The sequence below is a fragment of the Talpa europaea genome, assembly GCF_964194135.1.
Source record: "Talpa europaea genome assembly, chromosome: 9".
Lineage (NCBI taxonomy): Eukaryota > Metazoa > Chordata > Mammalia > Eulipotyphla > Talpidae > Talpa > Talpa europaea.
The window spans coordinates 83,189,122-83,203,518 of NC_140076.1; the positions used below are offsets into that span (position 1 = coordinate 83,189,122).

General features: G+C 49.7%; 1 protein-coding gene across 1 annotated transcript in view; it reads right to left on the bottom strand.

Moving 5' to 3' along the window:
• The window catches only part of ADAM19 (ADAM metallopeptidase domain 19), a gene marked incomplete at both ends in the record, with an annotated part of 73,832 nt that overhangs the window by 18,972 nt on the left and 40,463 nt on the right, over window positions 1-14,397 (bottom strand). The window contains 5 exons of the mRNA XM_084242950.1: window positions 926-1,010; window positions 2,901-3,067; window positions 5,626-5,697; window positions 10,390-10,455; window positions 11,097-11,289. Of these exons, the coding sequence (XP_084099076.1) occupies window positions 926-1,010; window positions 2,901-3,067; window positions 5,626-5,697; window positions 10,390-10,455; window positions 11,097-11,289 (583 nt within the window). The remainder of the gene's footprint in view (window positions 1-925; window positions 1,011-2,900; window positions 3,068-5,625; window positions 5,698-10,389; window positions 10,456-11,096; window positions 11,290-14,397) is intronic.

Genomic DNA, 14,397 nt, shown 5'->3' on the forward strand with positions numbered 1-14,397 from the left:
CACACATGTTACAAACCAACATTACCTCAATAAAAAAAATACAACTAAAAAATGAACAGAACACTCTCAGAGTCCCTGGAAAAAAAATATTTAAAAAGAAAAAGCAAGCCCATGCTTTTGACCACCAAGCTGCATCCCTCATTAAACACAGGATGGACAGGATAGAAGACAAAAGGGTAGTGGGCCTCCTGAACTCTCGTAGGCAGGTCAGAAATGAACAGTCAAACCACTCTTTCACAGAGCAGTAATTCCCCACCCGACCATGAGTGGGCTCTCTGTTCACAATGGCATGTTTACCTAACACCTGACCTGGAACACAAGACCTCTGTTATCTCTGCCCCACTGCCCCCAGCCCCTGGTTTAGAACAATCTAGAGATCTAAATACCTGAAAACATTGCCTCCAGGGTGCCCCAGAGCTGGGAAACCAGAGATAAAGCACAATAATCGGGCATTCACCCCATACCTACATTTTTTAGAATTCAATGACTTCATGTTAAACAACTTCCCTTCTTGATGTCAAAAATGTCACCACCCACCCCTAGCAATGTCAAGTATAAAATTATTTTCACAAGATGCTGCCCTGGGGCCTCCCTGGTAGCGCAAGGGATTAATAAGCACAGCACTGTGAAGTTATCTGCAGCCTCTGCAGCAAGAGTTTGATCCCTGGCCAGGGAGGTGACCCACATGGTGCAGCAGACCTCTCCTGTCTCACCTGCTGCTCCCCTCAGCAGTGTGTTTCAGTCAGTCTGCCTGTTCTGTTCCCTACTCTGTCTCTGGTGAATCCTCTCACCCCCAGCACCTCTGGCCTATACCCCAGTTCTTGTATGCATAAATAAATACATCTTAAAAAAAAAAAAAAAGATGTTGTCCTGTCCTGTAAGGTGGTCTGCCTGCCGCAGCACCTACATGTCAGCTGAGACTCACCATGTTGACTCCGCCGGACTGGTACACAGAGCACATGGCCATGAGGGGGGCCAGGCCGATGGTGGTGCCGTGGAAGGACATGCCCCTGCAGGAGGGAAGAAAAGATGTGACTTGGGAGGGCCCAGAGGGCAGTTCCAAAGTGCCGTGGAAGGACATGCCCCTGCAGGAGGGAAGAAAAGATGTGACTTGGGAGGGCCCAGAGGGCAGTTCCAAAGTGCCAGAAGCAGGTGGCCACCATGGTGTCTCCTGGCCCCACTGACATTCCCAAATCAGTCCCAGGGTCCAGGCCCTGGGACTCTCAGCCAATTGGACAACTTCCAGTACACCACACCTCTGACTTCCGCTCACCTACTCTCTCACCACTTCAGGAAAATGGAAAGAGCAAACATCCCCTTTTTCTCACAGTCTACCAACCACCCCCTCCCTTGGACGGAAATGGGCGGCTTGCAAAGCTGCATCCCATCCCAGATGCAGAGGAAATGGCAGAGGGAGGGGAGCGTGGCACAGGCCCTAATGCTAAAGTGAATCATGCCCACTTCCTCCAGCTGCTGGAGAGCAGGGCACATCTCTGCTCTGCAGTCTGTGCAACAGGGGCTGGGGAAGTGGGGCAGCAGCTGTGGGGGCTGAGGCTTCATCCCCACCTCACTCTGGGGCCAAGGAAACAGATGTGCCACATCATGAGCCTCCCAAAGTGCAGCTGGGAAGCTGCATGCCCAGGCGAGCTGTTTGTCTGTTTTGCAGTTCTGATCCTTATCTACCAAGGGTCAGTTACTAGCCAGTTGAAGACACCCCTCTCTCAGCTGTATTCATTCAGGGAAGGAGCAAATGAAGTGCCAGTTTTCATGCAAGTGACAAAACTATCATTTACTTAAAGGATCTATGTGGAAATTCATTGCAAGTTACTTTTACAGCGCCCCATCTTTCTCCCCATCTACACCATGACATCTTGGAGGCATGAGACTACTATTTATTTTGGGGTTATTTGAATCAGACACATAGTTGGTGCTTAATAAATGTTTGCTGAACTCAAGACAGATGTATCTACAGAGATACAACCTGCAAAAGAATAAGTAAAACAGACACAAATCTATATGAAGTCCTACTGGTGATTTTATGAACTTAGACGTGGCTCTGGGGATGTTCTACTAGAAACCCAGGCCCACACTTCGAGGCTCAGGTCAAAAGTTCTGGCACCATTGTAAAGTAACCATTCATAGCCCAGGTTTGGGGTACAGCTCTTTCCTTTGGTTTCTCTGAAAGAGGGAACCACGGCTTAAATGCTTATTGATTCCTAGAGCTACTTAAAAAAGAGAAGAAAGCTGGTTTTATTGTCCACGTGTCTTTTGTTTAAGTGCCTCCAAATAACTTTGGAAGGCAATACTAATAAATAGCCGTTGGGGGACTGTCACCTACCACCATGACCCCCATCATTGTTAGTTCTGTCCAGGACTGAAGAAACTCCAGTACAAACCTGCTTGCCAACATCTCCATCACACCGACACCAGGCTCCTGCATCAGGGCCCCTCTGACTTTCTCAGGTACTCAGCCCTGATCCCAGCAACCAAGTGAGCGAAAACCTAAGGGACCCCTCCCTGAAGGCTGCCTGTGTGGGACACTGGCTCATGCAGTAGAATAGAGCCCAGATCCAGACGAACTCCTAGAAAGCCTGTCTCCCAGCGGCCCGTGACCAGCGGCCCTTCCCCAAGCACACATGCAGTCATGTCGGATGCTCGCCAGGACAGCCGAGAGTCTGACTGTCTCATCTACTTCGTAGACACTTCTCTGTGTTGTTATGATTCAGACTTTTTCATGTTTCCTAGTGTGTGCTGAGAAATATGTGATTATCTGGCCGGATCGTTAGGACAGCCTAGTACAGCCAGCACATGCCACCAGAAAGAGAAGCAGAGGGATGGTCCGGCACTGCACCCAGGTTGGGGTTGGATGGCCAAGGCCACCAGGTAGAAAGGTCACTTACGTGATTAACTGCGCATTGTCGTGGTTCTTCTGGGCAAGCAGCTTGCGCCTCCAGCTAAGAAACGACCAGAGGGTGGAATAGGGGTTCTCAGAAACTTCACACATGTTCCCATGTGTCCACACTTCCAAGCCCACCAGGGCAATCCGGATGTTCAAGGACCGGTAGAACTGAAAGACACACAGAAAAGGCCCAGAGTCATCCATCACCCCACCTGACACTTCCAAACCCCCTCTGCATCTCAGTGCTCAGAGCCAAAACCAGACTTCCCTTATGAAGGAACAGGTTCCCTAAAGATGGGGCACAGGGGCTCCTAGTTCAACTTTTCAGAGGGGGGGGGGGGTGTCCTGAGAGGGACGCACAGCCTCCTGGGGCAGAGCTGGGAGCCTGGACTAAGAGGAATGAAACCAACATGGGCACAAACTAGCACCCAGATGCAGAAGGGGCGTTTGCATGGAACAAGGTCAAAGGGGTTCCTGTGTCCCAAAGAGTCTAGGTGTTGGGAAGCACTCACTGTGTACCAGGCACTCAGGCAGACAGAGCTAAGCAGCCTGCCCGGCTCAGCAGGAAGACCAAGGCCAGGTGGTCATCCGTGCCCCACACTGCTTAGCACTGGAGGATTGACACATCCAGTCAACTTGCCCCAAGGAATGTGTGGGGAGATGGCTTAAGATTCAGGGATGTCATGGGAAATTCTGATTTTCCTGTTTGGTGCAGGTCAATTTTTACAGAAGTTATGGGGGCTTGGGCCCACATTTGAACTTGCTTCACTAGGGAACTTTGTAAGGAAGGACTTAAACTTGGCATTTTGCACAGTTAAGGAAAAGCACTTTGGATCAGGGTCATGATTCAGCAATTTAGTGCAGTTCATTCCAGTTTTAGTTCAACATCAGTTCAGTTCAAACAGCTGGGTCAGCAAGCCTCCAAAAGTGGGGCTGCCTTCCCTTGCCCCAGCCAAGAGTGACCCACACCAGCCAACACTTTACTACACCGCACCCACGAGCCAGCAGGCGGGGTTCCCCATGAGGACTGGTGTTTGCTGACACCTTTCTTCTTTGGCTTTTCATCAGTACCCTTAGTTTTGGCATCCGGACAGTGGAGGAGGTCACACTGGGAGACCCAGCCAAGCCTTCCACCTCCTGGTTTCCAGAACAATGGCTGTCACGTGGTGAGAGCAAGTCTGCCTCCTGTCCCCTCTACGCCCCCCTCATGGCCTCCCAGAAAAAGAGCTTTTCTTGTTTTCCCAGATGTTGAGTGTTTGGGTTGTAGAATCATTTGGATGTTATTGCTGAGTGAGTGGAGAACATGGAGGGTTGGACTGTGCCCCTGGAGCCCTTCCTTCCTGAAAGTGCCAGTGTTTGACTTTCTCCTGCCACCTGTCCCCAACTGGCATTGCCAAGGCCACCAGGACAGGTCAAAAACATGGGGTGCAGACCCTGACATCTGATGACTGCAGAACATGACCAAATTTACTTGTAAATCCCTAAAAAAAAAAAATGAAGTTCTCTTTATCCCCAATGTTTAGGGGAAAAAAAAAAAAAGATTTGCTCTTTAGACCTAGGATGCAGGACTCCCTAGCAGGACCAGAGTTAAGTTGCAGGAGTTTTTAGTATGCTGAAATTGTACAATAAATGTTATTAGATCCTTAAAAACACTAAAATCTATGTTTTAAGAGAGAAATGGGGAAAGGGAGGAGGGGCCCAATGAGCTGTGGTGGAGGGTTATGGGTGCTCTGGTGCTCAGCATGATGTGGTAACAACATTTAAGGAGGTGTGAACCTGCACCCCTACATCCTATACTGTGTAATAAAAAAAAAGAGAGAGAAAACAAAGACAAACAAAAAAGGATTTAGTCATGTACATTTTCCATATCTATGTAATTAAACTTGGCCTTTCCTCCTATTAAAATAAATAAATCAACAGATAAATAATAAAATCTACTTTTTGAACCAATAAACCACCAGTCAAAAGGCTAAATGCCATGACAAAGAAAAGACAAAGAAGGGGGTGTTATCATTCTGAGCAACCTATTCTACTGCATTCTACCTCTTCTCATATAAACAGAATAGTCCCAAGTCCCTCCACAGCCTATTCAAGTAAAATTCAGGAATTTGGGTGTTTTCTAAGAACATGGTATCAAAGGGCCTGACCCCTATACAGCCTTCCTCAGATGGAGAGGGTACAGGCTGGCCCCAAACCACCTCTCAGCTTTAAAGGCTGTCCTTTTCCGTGGTGCTGCGAAGCTCAGTTCTCCCAGGGCGGAGAGTCCCTGTCTCTATACTTAGAAAGGACTTCTTAAACGGGGCTCCTGCAGGTCTGCCATGGCAGGGATGCAGGAGAGGTAGAAAGACAGCAGCCCGGGTCCCCACCCCTGTGCTTCAGCTTAGTCTGTTTTCATCTGACTTTCAGATCGGATGTTGGCATGAGATTTCCTTTTAAAAATTTATTCCATGAAGAAAATAAAAATAACCAGAAGCCATTGATTTTAGGTCAATCCCACTATTTTGAAAATTTAAAAGCAAAATTGCAACCCAAAGGAGACTTACTTGCCCAAGGTCATAGAGTTTAAGGCTTCGTCATGCCCTTGGAACTGTCATTGCATTGCTGTCACCGCTCAGGATCGGGTTGGGCAGCCAATGCAGACAGAGCAGTTCAGGGACCATGTGTTATCCTTTTCTGCACCCCACAAAGGTGCCTGCACCTTCCCACAAGTACACACCTGGTCTCACCTTATCAACATAATTGGCGATCTCCATGAGCTTGTGTTTGGTGGCATCCTGGTCTCGTCGATTCTTCTGAAACTGAATGGAACAAGCAGACTGAGGTAAGGCCCCGGAGCCCTTCCCTCCTGTCTTCATCACTTTCTATCTTTTAGCAGATCCTGGGTCACACCCATCCCACTACCCCCAATCACTGGCTCCGTGTTGGGCACATGTGGGCATGCCATCATTATGTAGTGCATTGAACTGTCTGCCTCCAGCCTCTCCTCGAATTATAAGGCCTCTCGCAAACTCCCACTGGAGCTCAGAAGAGGGACCTGTCCATCCTGGCCATCACTACAACATGAACCTTCCTCACATGACACCCCTCCATGGATCATTCAACTCTGGGTAATTGTTGCTGAGCCCCTATTGTGTGCAAGGCAGGACACCCAGAAGAGTGAGTTCCTGGTCTGAGCCAGGGGAATGTCAAGAAAAGCAGAGAGAGGACCAGAGTCACAACAGGGGTTGATTCTGATTTGTAAGGCATCTACAACAGAAACAGGCTGAGAACACAGGCGCGGAAATCACAGTGATGGGCAGCCAGGAGGATGCCACAGATGGGGTGCTGGTGACAAGGACCTCCCAGGTGGATAGGCCATTATTCCAGGGAGGAAGGCTGGGGTTTGGGGGAGTCAGCTCATGGGGTTCAGCAGCAGAGTGCTGTGCTTGATTAGCAATGTCTGCCAGGGAACAGGAGAGAGGTCTGTATGGCTGCCTCCATTCAGCTGCAGTGATGGAGGACAGCCTCATCATGCAAAGGTAAAACCTGCCACCACCGCAACTGAAATTCACCAGTGGCGGGGATGCCTGTGCTTGCCATGGTGCCACCAAAGCTGGGTATCTATTTGATTTACCCTGGGCACATAGCACACATGTTACTTCAATTCTAAACCTTTGTGTCTCCCTCTACCCCATCCCATGAGAATATCCAGGTGAAAGATAAAAGGAGCAGCTGTTGGAGTATTTGTTGGGGAGGGGGTGTGTTCAAGCCCTGGCAGAAGGGAAAAACTCACCACTGCCCCATCTTACTGCTTTTGGAATCCCTGGGCTTCCCGGGGCCACCACTCCCCAGATCTTCTCCCTGTCACCACAGCTTTCTACAGTTAGTCAATGCGAGGTGCTGTGACCTTGACCCTCCCCTGGTATAATCCTGAAATGGTTCGTTATACAGTCACCCCTTCTCTAAATAGCCCTCACCACAGAAAGTAGTGCTGTATTTAGTGACTGTTAGAACTTCAGAGTCAGATGCGTGATCTTTCAAATATCTTATTCCCGTCTTCAAAAGACTACTGATAATACCAACACTGTTGAAGGAACGTAGCATGTTATCCTGACAAGTCTGACGCAGGAGCTGTCAAACTTTCTGTACTGCTCAGGCTGTACTATCTCAGGCTCTGTGGCCATATTGGCTCTGTCGCCACCCCAGGGCTCCAAAGCAGTCACGTATAAGACACACACCAGCTGGCATGGATGTGTCTGGTAAAACTTTATTGACAAAACACATGATGGCTGGACTTGGCTGCAAGCTGGGGGGTACAGACCTCTGATGTGAAGCAGTTTCAGCTTTCTACTTTCCAGGCACAGGAAGTATGTGGTGCATCTCCTGGCCTCCCATATCCCACCTGCTGTTGGTATCACAAAAATCCTTTTTTTTTTAAAGATTTATTTATTTATACAAGAACCAGGATACAGGCCAGACGCGCGGGAGGGTGAGAGGATTCACCAGACAGAGCGGGGAACAGAACAGCCAGACTGACAAAATACACTGCTGAAGGGAGCAGCAGGTTGAGACGGGAGAGGTCTGCTGCACCATGTCCGGCGCTGCAGAGGCTGCGGACAGCTTCACAGCACTGAGCTCAACCACCTGCGCCAGCAGGGGAGTCCCTCACGAAAGTCCTTTGCATGCCCCTTCGACAGTTTTCCTGGTCCCTCCTACAACTATCCACCTCGCTGTCCCCCTGGGTCCCAAGGAATAATGAAGCAAAGCCCTGTCACATTTTCTGACAACTCTGCAGACAACACCACCGTCCACATGAGAGCCCAGACGAGCCGTCTGTCCTGTCTCACTCCAGGGTATAAATCAGACAAGGCAGCCTGGCCCTCCCCTCCTGGTCTGCACACCCTCTTAGATTAATTAATTGTCAGGAAGACATTTCTGCCTGCAGAGGATGCAGCCCCTGGAGGACGGGATGGGGAGAAGTGGGGAGGGGCGGGAGCCTGAACCTGGGAGCCCATCCCCCGGGGTTACAAGCCCTCCTTCCCCTCCCAGGAATCATGAATTATTCCCAGCCTTCGGCAGAGCCCCTGAGAAATGAGCATGTTCCCCATCCTCCGTGCTTGTCTGTCCACCCTCCCCACCTGTCTCCCATCCAACGTGGCTGCATAAATCACTCTCCCCCCATAACAGGACCGAGCTTTAGGTGACACTGCAGTCCTTGGAGGCACCTTGTCCTCTAGGGAGCTTGCTGTGACCTTGGGATCAGGAAGCTGAGGAGGCACAATCTCTCTCCCTGCCCCCTCTTCTCCAGTTTCCAGACTCACACCAGTGGGTTTAAATCCAGGCCTCAAAATTCTGCCGGGGGACTGCAAGCCTTAAGGGAGGAGCACCCCAATTTGCATTAGAGTAACCATATTTCTTTTTTTTTTTTTTAAAGATTTATTTATTTATTTCTACAAGCACTGGGTACAGTCAGAAGCGCGGGAGGGTGAGAGAATCCACCAGAGCCAGAGCGGGGAGCAGTACAGAAGGACCGAAGCAGAAGGACCGAAGTACACTGCTGAGGGGAGCAGTGGGCAGTAGGAGAGGTCTGCGCGCCATGTGGGACCCTCGCCAGCCGGGGAGCGAACCGGCGCTGCAGAGGCTGCGGGCAGCTTTGCAGCCCTGCGCTCAACCGCTGCGCCACCGGGGAGGCCCTAGAGTAACCATATTTCTATATACTTAACTAGTGGGGTCCCAGAAGCTTTTGTCTAAACAAAGGAATCTATGGTCGAAAAAAAGAATGACTACAGAACACTGTGTCAGGCGATCAAGAATACAAAGCTTAAAAGGAAAACTGTCCTGGAGTGGGCAGCCCCAGCTTCCTCCCAGTACCCCCTCTTTGGGCAGTACTATTGGGCAGGGGCTGTAATGTTACTTTCTCCCACGGTCCTGGGGACTCAATTTCTAACTCAGCTTGGATTTTGCTCCTAAGATCACTCCCCCACCCTAGACACACCACACACACACACACACACACACACGCACACACACACACCAGTCTTTGGAAAGGAGAACAAAAGAAAAGGGAAAAAAGAAAGGCTGCTGGAAAAACCAATACCGACCTCAATTAAAGAGCAAAACTCTCCTCAAAGTGAACATAACGTTCGTTCCCTCAGCGAGAAGTGCCCTTCACCTCTACTTCTCTGCCCAGTTAACAACTCCTTGTCCTTCAAGACAGCCAGAGGGCCACAGCCGCCTGCAGCTAACACTCAGAGGAATCTCTTCCCGGCTATGGCCTAGAGCTGTCCCCACCACCCTGCACTGCTTTGGGACAGCAGCCGGGGAGAGCAGAGAGCTGTGCTGAATAAGGCCTTTTTAAGGGAGCTGGTGACTGAACCTTCCAGATGACACGTAGCTATGGTGAGTCCTGTCCTAAGGGAGCCCCAGTCCGGCAGGCAGTGTTAGCACATTTGCCGACAGACAGCCCACCTTCACCTTCCATGCGCAAGAAATGTGCTCAGCTGCGTTGCTGAGTCTCTGTGTGAAGTGGAAAGGAAAGGTCAAATATGGCTAATCTGGACAAATATGGGTGAACATCATGGCTCAGAGACACTGTCCCCAATCCTAAAGCCACGTTGCTGTCCCCATTACCAGCCTCCAAGCCCTGGTACATCTGAGCAGTTACCCCACGTGGAACCATGGGGTTTTTGTGCAGTTATTGTCAGCTCTGTGATGTGGTGGGGCTATCTTATTCAGAGCTAAATCTCTTGGTGCCAAGCACGGCACTGGGCACAGTAACAGAAAATCAAGAAATTGTGTGCATGAATAAATGAAATCAAAGAGTGAAAGAGGGGAGTGTTCACCAAATCTTAGAAGCCAAGGCACTCTGAGCCTGTCTGATATGAGAAATATGGAAATAAAGGCTAACCAGCTAGTCCTTTAGTTGGATTGCTCTCAAAACGATCTACATATCAGGAGGCTTGTTAAAATATGGATTGTTGGGCCCCAGTCCCACAGTCTGGGGTTCAGTAGAACCTGGGATATGGCCACAGAATCTGCATTTTCACAGGTTCCTGGGAGCTACTGACACTGTTGCTCTGGAGCCCAGAGTTAGGTAACCAGGGCTTCAGGGCCTCATAAGCATCATGATTATAAACATGGGCAAGAAAATTGCATTCCATCTGATGAGTGAGAAGACACTTGGCTATTTTTTGCAAAGAACTTTTTTAAAAAAAGATTTCTACAGAGAATTCACAGATCCCTGTAAATAAGCACCAAAACTTAAAGGTCCTCAGACCCAGTCTAAGAAATACTAATCCAGATGATCATTTATTGTCCTGATTTTCCATCTGATAATGTATTGAGCTAGAAGAGATTTTTCATTGCCCCACCCCTGCCCACCTACATTTACACAAGCAGAAAAAGGCCCTGCAGGTGTAAGGTCAGAGTCATGTGACGCCTGGTCTGGCGTTTCCCCCAGGAGGCTGGAGGCCTAGGATGGACACCATTAATACTCACTGCCACCCCCTTACCTCTGCGTAGTCAGCCACAAGGTAAAGCTCCACGAACTTCATGGAGTGTAAATCTTCCCTTTTCATCTAAGAAAGAGATAGAGGCAGATCAGAATTATAGAAAGAGTGGACTGGGTCTCATTTAGAAAAGCTGCTAATGGCGCCATATGGTGAGCCGTGGGCTATAGCCCTAGTTCTGTCCCTGAGCCCTGGGCTGGCCAGAGTGGGCACCTCCCACTGTGCTCCTCTGCCCATCATCCTGGTCATCCAGCTCTGGGACTCTGGGTGCAGTCGCTTCTCCAAAATACATGAGCAGGGCTGATGAGCAGAGGCAGAACAGGGGCCAATATGTGAGAAAAACAAGGTCCCCCAAACATTTCCACCACACTCCTCTAATTTTGGGACACAAAGACAAGCATCCCCTTTGTGTAGATAAGTGGGGTTCTAAGAGGGGAGGCATATAGTCTCTCCTCACATTTTAAAAGTTTCTAAAATCAGCATATTTCAGCATATTTTAATATGTAATGTTTCTCCCCAAAGCAATTGCGTTATCAAAGTGAGGTAGTCTCACATTCAGTCATGATTCAGAAGAAAATGGGCTACATCCTCCTGAGCCATGCCCCTGCCACTTGGAAATACTCCTGGATGCAAAGCAAGGGTTCCAGAGGAGTGGAGTGCAGGGGAGGACAGGCCCATCCCCAGGTTTTCTCCTGTACTGAGAAACTCACCCTGCGAGGCTGATGCTTGGTCTGGTTGGCAAACTGAAGGACCCAGTCCCTGGCAGTGGGATTGGGATGCTGGAACCCACAGTTCCCCGGGGGCAGCTGGAGATGTTCAGATCTGTAAATGAGGTGGTAGTCCTCGCTGCCTGGGAGGGGCTCGATGATATAGCTGAGGTTACCGCTCACCATGATCAGCCCTCTGTTGACAGAAGAAACAGAACTCTGGTCAAAGATGATGGTCCTGGAAGAGTCCCTTGTTCAGGCCTCAGCATCCCCCATGGCCAAGAGACACAGCTGGTTTTGATCACTGGTTCTAACCTTACGATGGGGTTGTGTGTCCCTTCGTGAGAAACCAGTGCCGACTCAGACTTCCTCCCCAGAAAAGTGCACAGGCTTAGGAGGCAATGCCCAATTTCAGGGTACCGAAAGCTTAGCACAGACAAGTTCAGCAGTTTTTCTAAATGAGGCCCAGTCCTCTCTGTTCTAAAAACAGCTAGACTATGTATGATACTTAAAGGATGGTGGGATCCTGATTCCAAAAAGCCTCCCAAACCCAAATGTGACATCAGACAAATCACAGGTGGAAACATTTTAGACTCAGAGATGTATATGCTGGGAGAAAGAGCCAGTTTAGGGGTGAGCTTCTGGTCTTGGCTTCTACATTCCATAGTCAAATACACTTTAACAAACCTCTTAAAAACAAATCTGAGCCTCAGTTTCCCCATGTGTAATATAAATGATAATTTACCAACTTAAGATGACTCTTAGACAGTGAAGTGAAAAGGCAGTTCGTCTTTGAACTTGGAATCCAATGCTCAAGGCAGCACGGCAGCACCCCAGCCTCCCCAGTAAGCAAGGCAGCTCTGAGGTGACACCCACAAGCCAGCACCTTGGTGGCTCCTTCCTCTTGGAGAGAGGCCAGCATGGACCTCAGAATAACATTGGGAGTCCGTCCCTTGCTTTCTTTCACTGGCTGGGCCCTCAGCCTATACTAAGTTAGACATAATCCCTGTCCTCACTAGTTCACTGCTTAGCAGCCACAGTCATTTCTCATTTACTCCACAAACATGTCCTGAGCACTTGCTGTTGCCAGGGAATCTTGATGGTCACTGAGGGTAGAGTAGTGAACAAGACAGAAAAGTGCCTGCCCTCATGAAGCTTAGAGTCAGAACCTGGGAATAAAACACTATAGTGTACAACAGAGACAGCAGGAAGGATTCATGGGCCTGACATAGATGCACAACTGTGCCTCCAGGAGTGTCAGGAGGGCTTCCCAAGGCTGAAGCCGGACTCGCCGAGTCCGCTTGTCATCCATCACTGTCACAGTCACCAACGGAAGATGAGAGCAGGCCCGTGGAACAGGCACTGGTCATTCCTCACTCAGAGTGACGAACACAATAGAGAAAGAAGGCCAGCAGTGAGTCCGGAGGCTCCAACAGCACTTTGTGCCTCAAACTTCAGCCTCTCCCCAATTCAGAAAGCTCAAAAGCTAATCTTGGAATCTGATTCAACACTCCAAATTGGCAGGACTTCTGTCTTGGGCCCTTAGCATCCATTCTGGGTCCCAGGCCTTGGGGCGGCAAGCCCAGGTTTCTCCCTTCAGGAGGAGCCTGTGATGTTCCCGGGAGAGCCAGCTCCAGTTCTAATCAGCTGCAGCCCTTCCTGGAATCCACGCCTGGGGCTGATCTCATTCTGGTACCAAGGAGCCTGATAACCTCCCAGCGACCTCACTGCTGACAGTCATCCATGGCCAGTCCCACAGCCAGACACCCAACGTGCTCCCCACATCGCTGGGCTTGGAGTGAGGTAAAGATCAAGGGTCATATCCACCCACAAGTCCAGACAGGAAAGGGCAGGGGCAACACACAGCTGCAGGCATCCTGTTCCCAAGCCACCTCCTCTTCTTGGCTCCAGGGACCCCTCCCCAGCCCACCCTGTCACCTCAGTTTCCCCTAATGGCTATAAACGTTGTAAACACACAGGACTAGACACAAACCAATTGTGGTTTTGTTGCACCAGGCTGTGGTTGCAGTGATAACACCCTGGGGTTGGTAAGTTCCAGAGTAGTTGACCAGACATCACTTGATCAAGCTTGGAGCCAAAGAGGGACAGGGCCCATACCAAAGTCAGGTGTTCGAGGAATCAGTCACCATGTTGACTATAAATGATGGTGATTCTGCTATGGATCAGGCTCTGTGCTAGGCAATTTATTATCCATGCCACCCTCTGCCATCCTCACACATGTTATCTTCATTGCACAGAGGTGAAAACTAAGGCTCAGTGAGGTAAAGTCACTGACCCAGAGCCTCACAGGATGCAAGAGGAAGACCAGGATTGGAATCTATGTAGTCTGGGTCCAGGTCTCATGCTCTCAAGCTGCCTCAGTCCCTGTGGGTCTGTAAAGAATGTCAGGAAGATGCTTCTGGTTTAAAGATGATCAAAAGGAGAGGCACCAATGACTGTGAGGTGGGACTGGCAGTTTCCCTCCAGGCCTGACTGGAGACTCCAGTCTACCAGGAGACAGAACCCAGGAGATACTGAGCCTACTTCTCAATTTTTCTTTAGCCATGTATAGAGCCACTCCCACATTAATACTATAAGGCACACTCCCACATTAACACTATAAGGCACACTCATGGATCCCATTTTATAGGTAAGAAACTGAGCCCCTGAGGGAAGAAACAACAAGCTCTCCTGGGTAATCTGGGGCCTGAGGTGTAAGGTCTGGCCAGCTCTAGACTCCACGCCCTACACCGTTCTGCTTTCTGCCTCCATCAGTAAGGGACAAACCATTAGGTCAGAGCTCTTGTGGGTCAGAGCTCCCAGAGGCATCTACTAGAATATTCAAGAGTATGGTAAAATACAGACACAGACAACTTGGATTCTGTTCCAAGTCAGTTTTGTTAAGACTCAGACTCCACCCTGGGGCCCAGTCTCTGACTTTTCATAAAGCCCCAAGCAATTCTGTTTCAGGGAGCAGGTGGATGGTCATTGGAGAAACACCGACAGTCCTTCCAGCAACTGGATTCTATGGTCCCAGCTGTGACCCTCCCAGAGGAGGGACGGAAGGGAGAGGCACAGTGAACTGTTAGCTTTGACAGTGGGGAGATTCCTGAGAATCTGGTTCTGGCCCTGCTCCATCATCACTTCCACGTCCTGCTAGCTGTCCTCTCTGGAGCACCCTGGATGCTTGTTCCTCAGCTCATCTAATTTGCCAAATGTTAGCACAGGCAGAGCTTAGCCAGGGGCATGGCCGGGCCCCACGTGCCCCTCTCCATTCTGCTCTCCAGCCTATTTTGCATTGTTA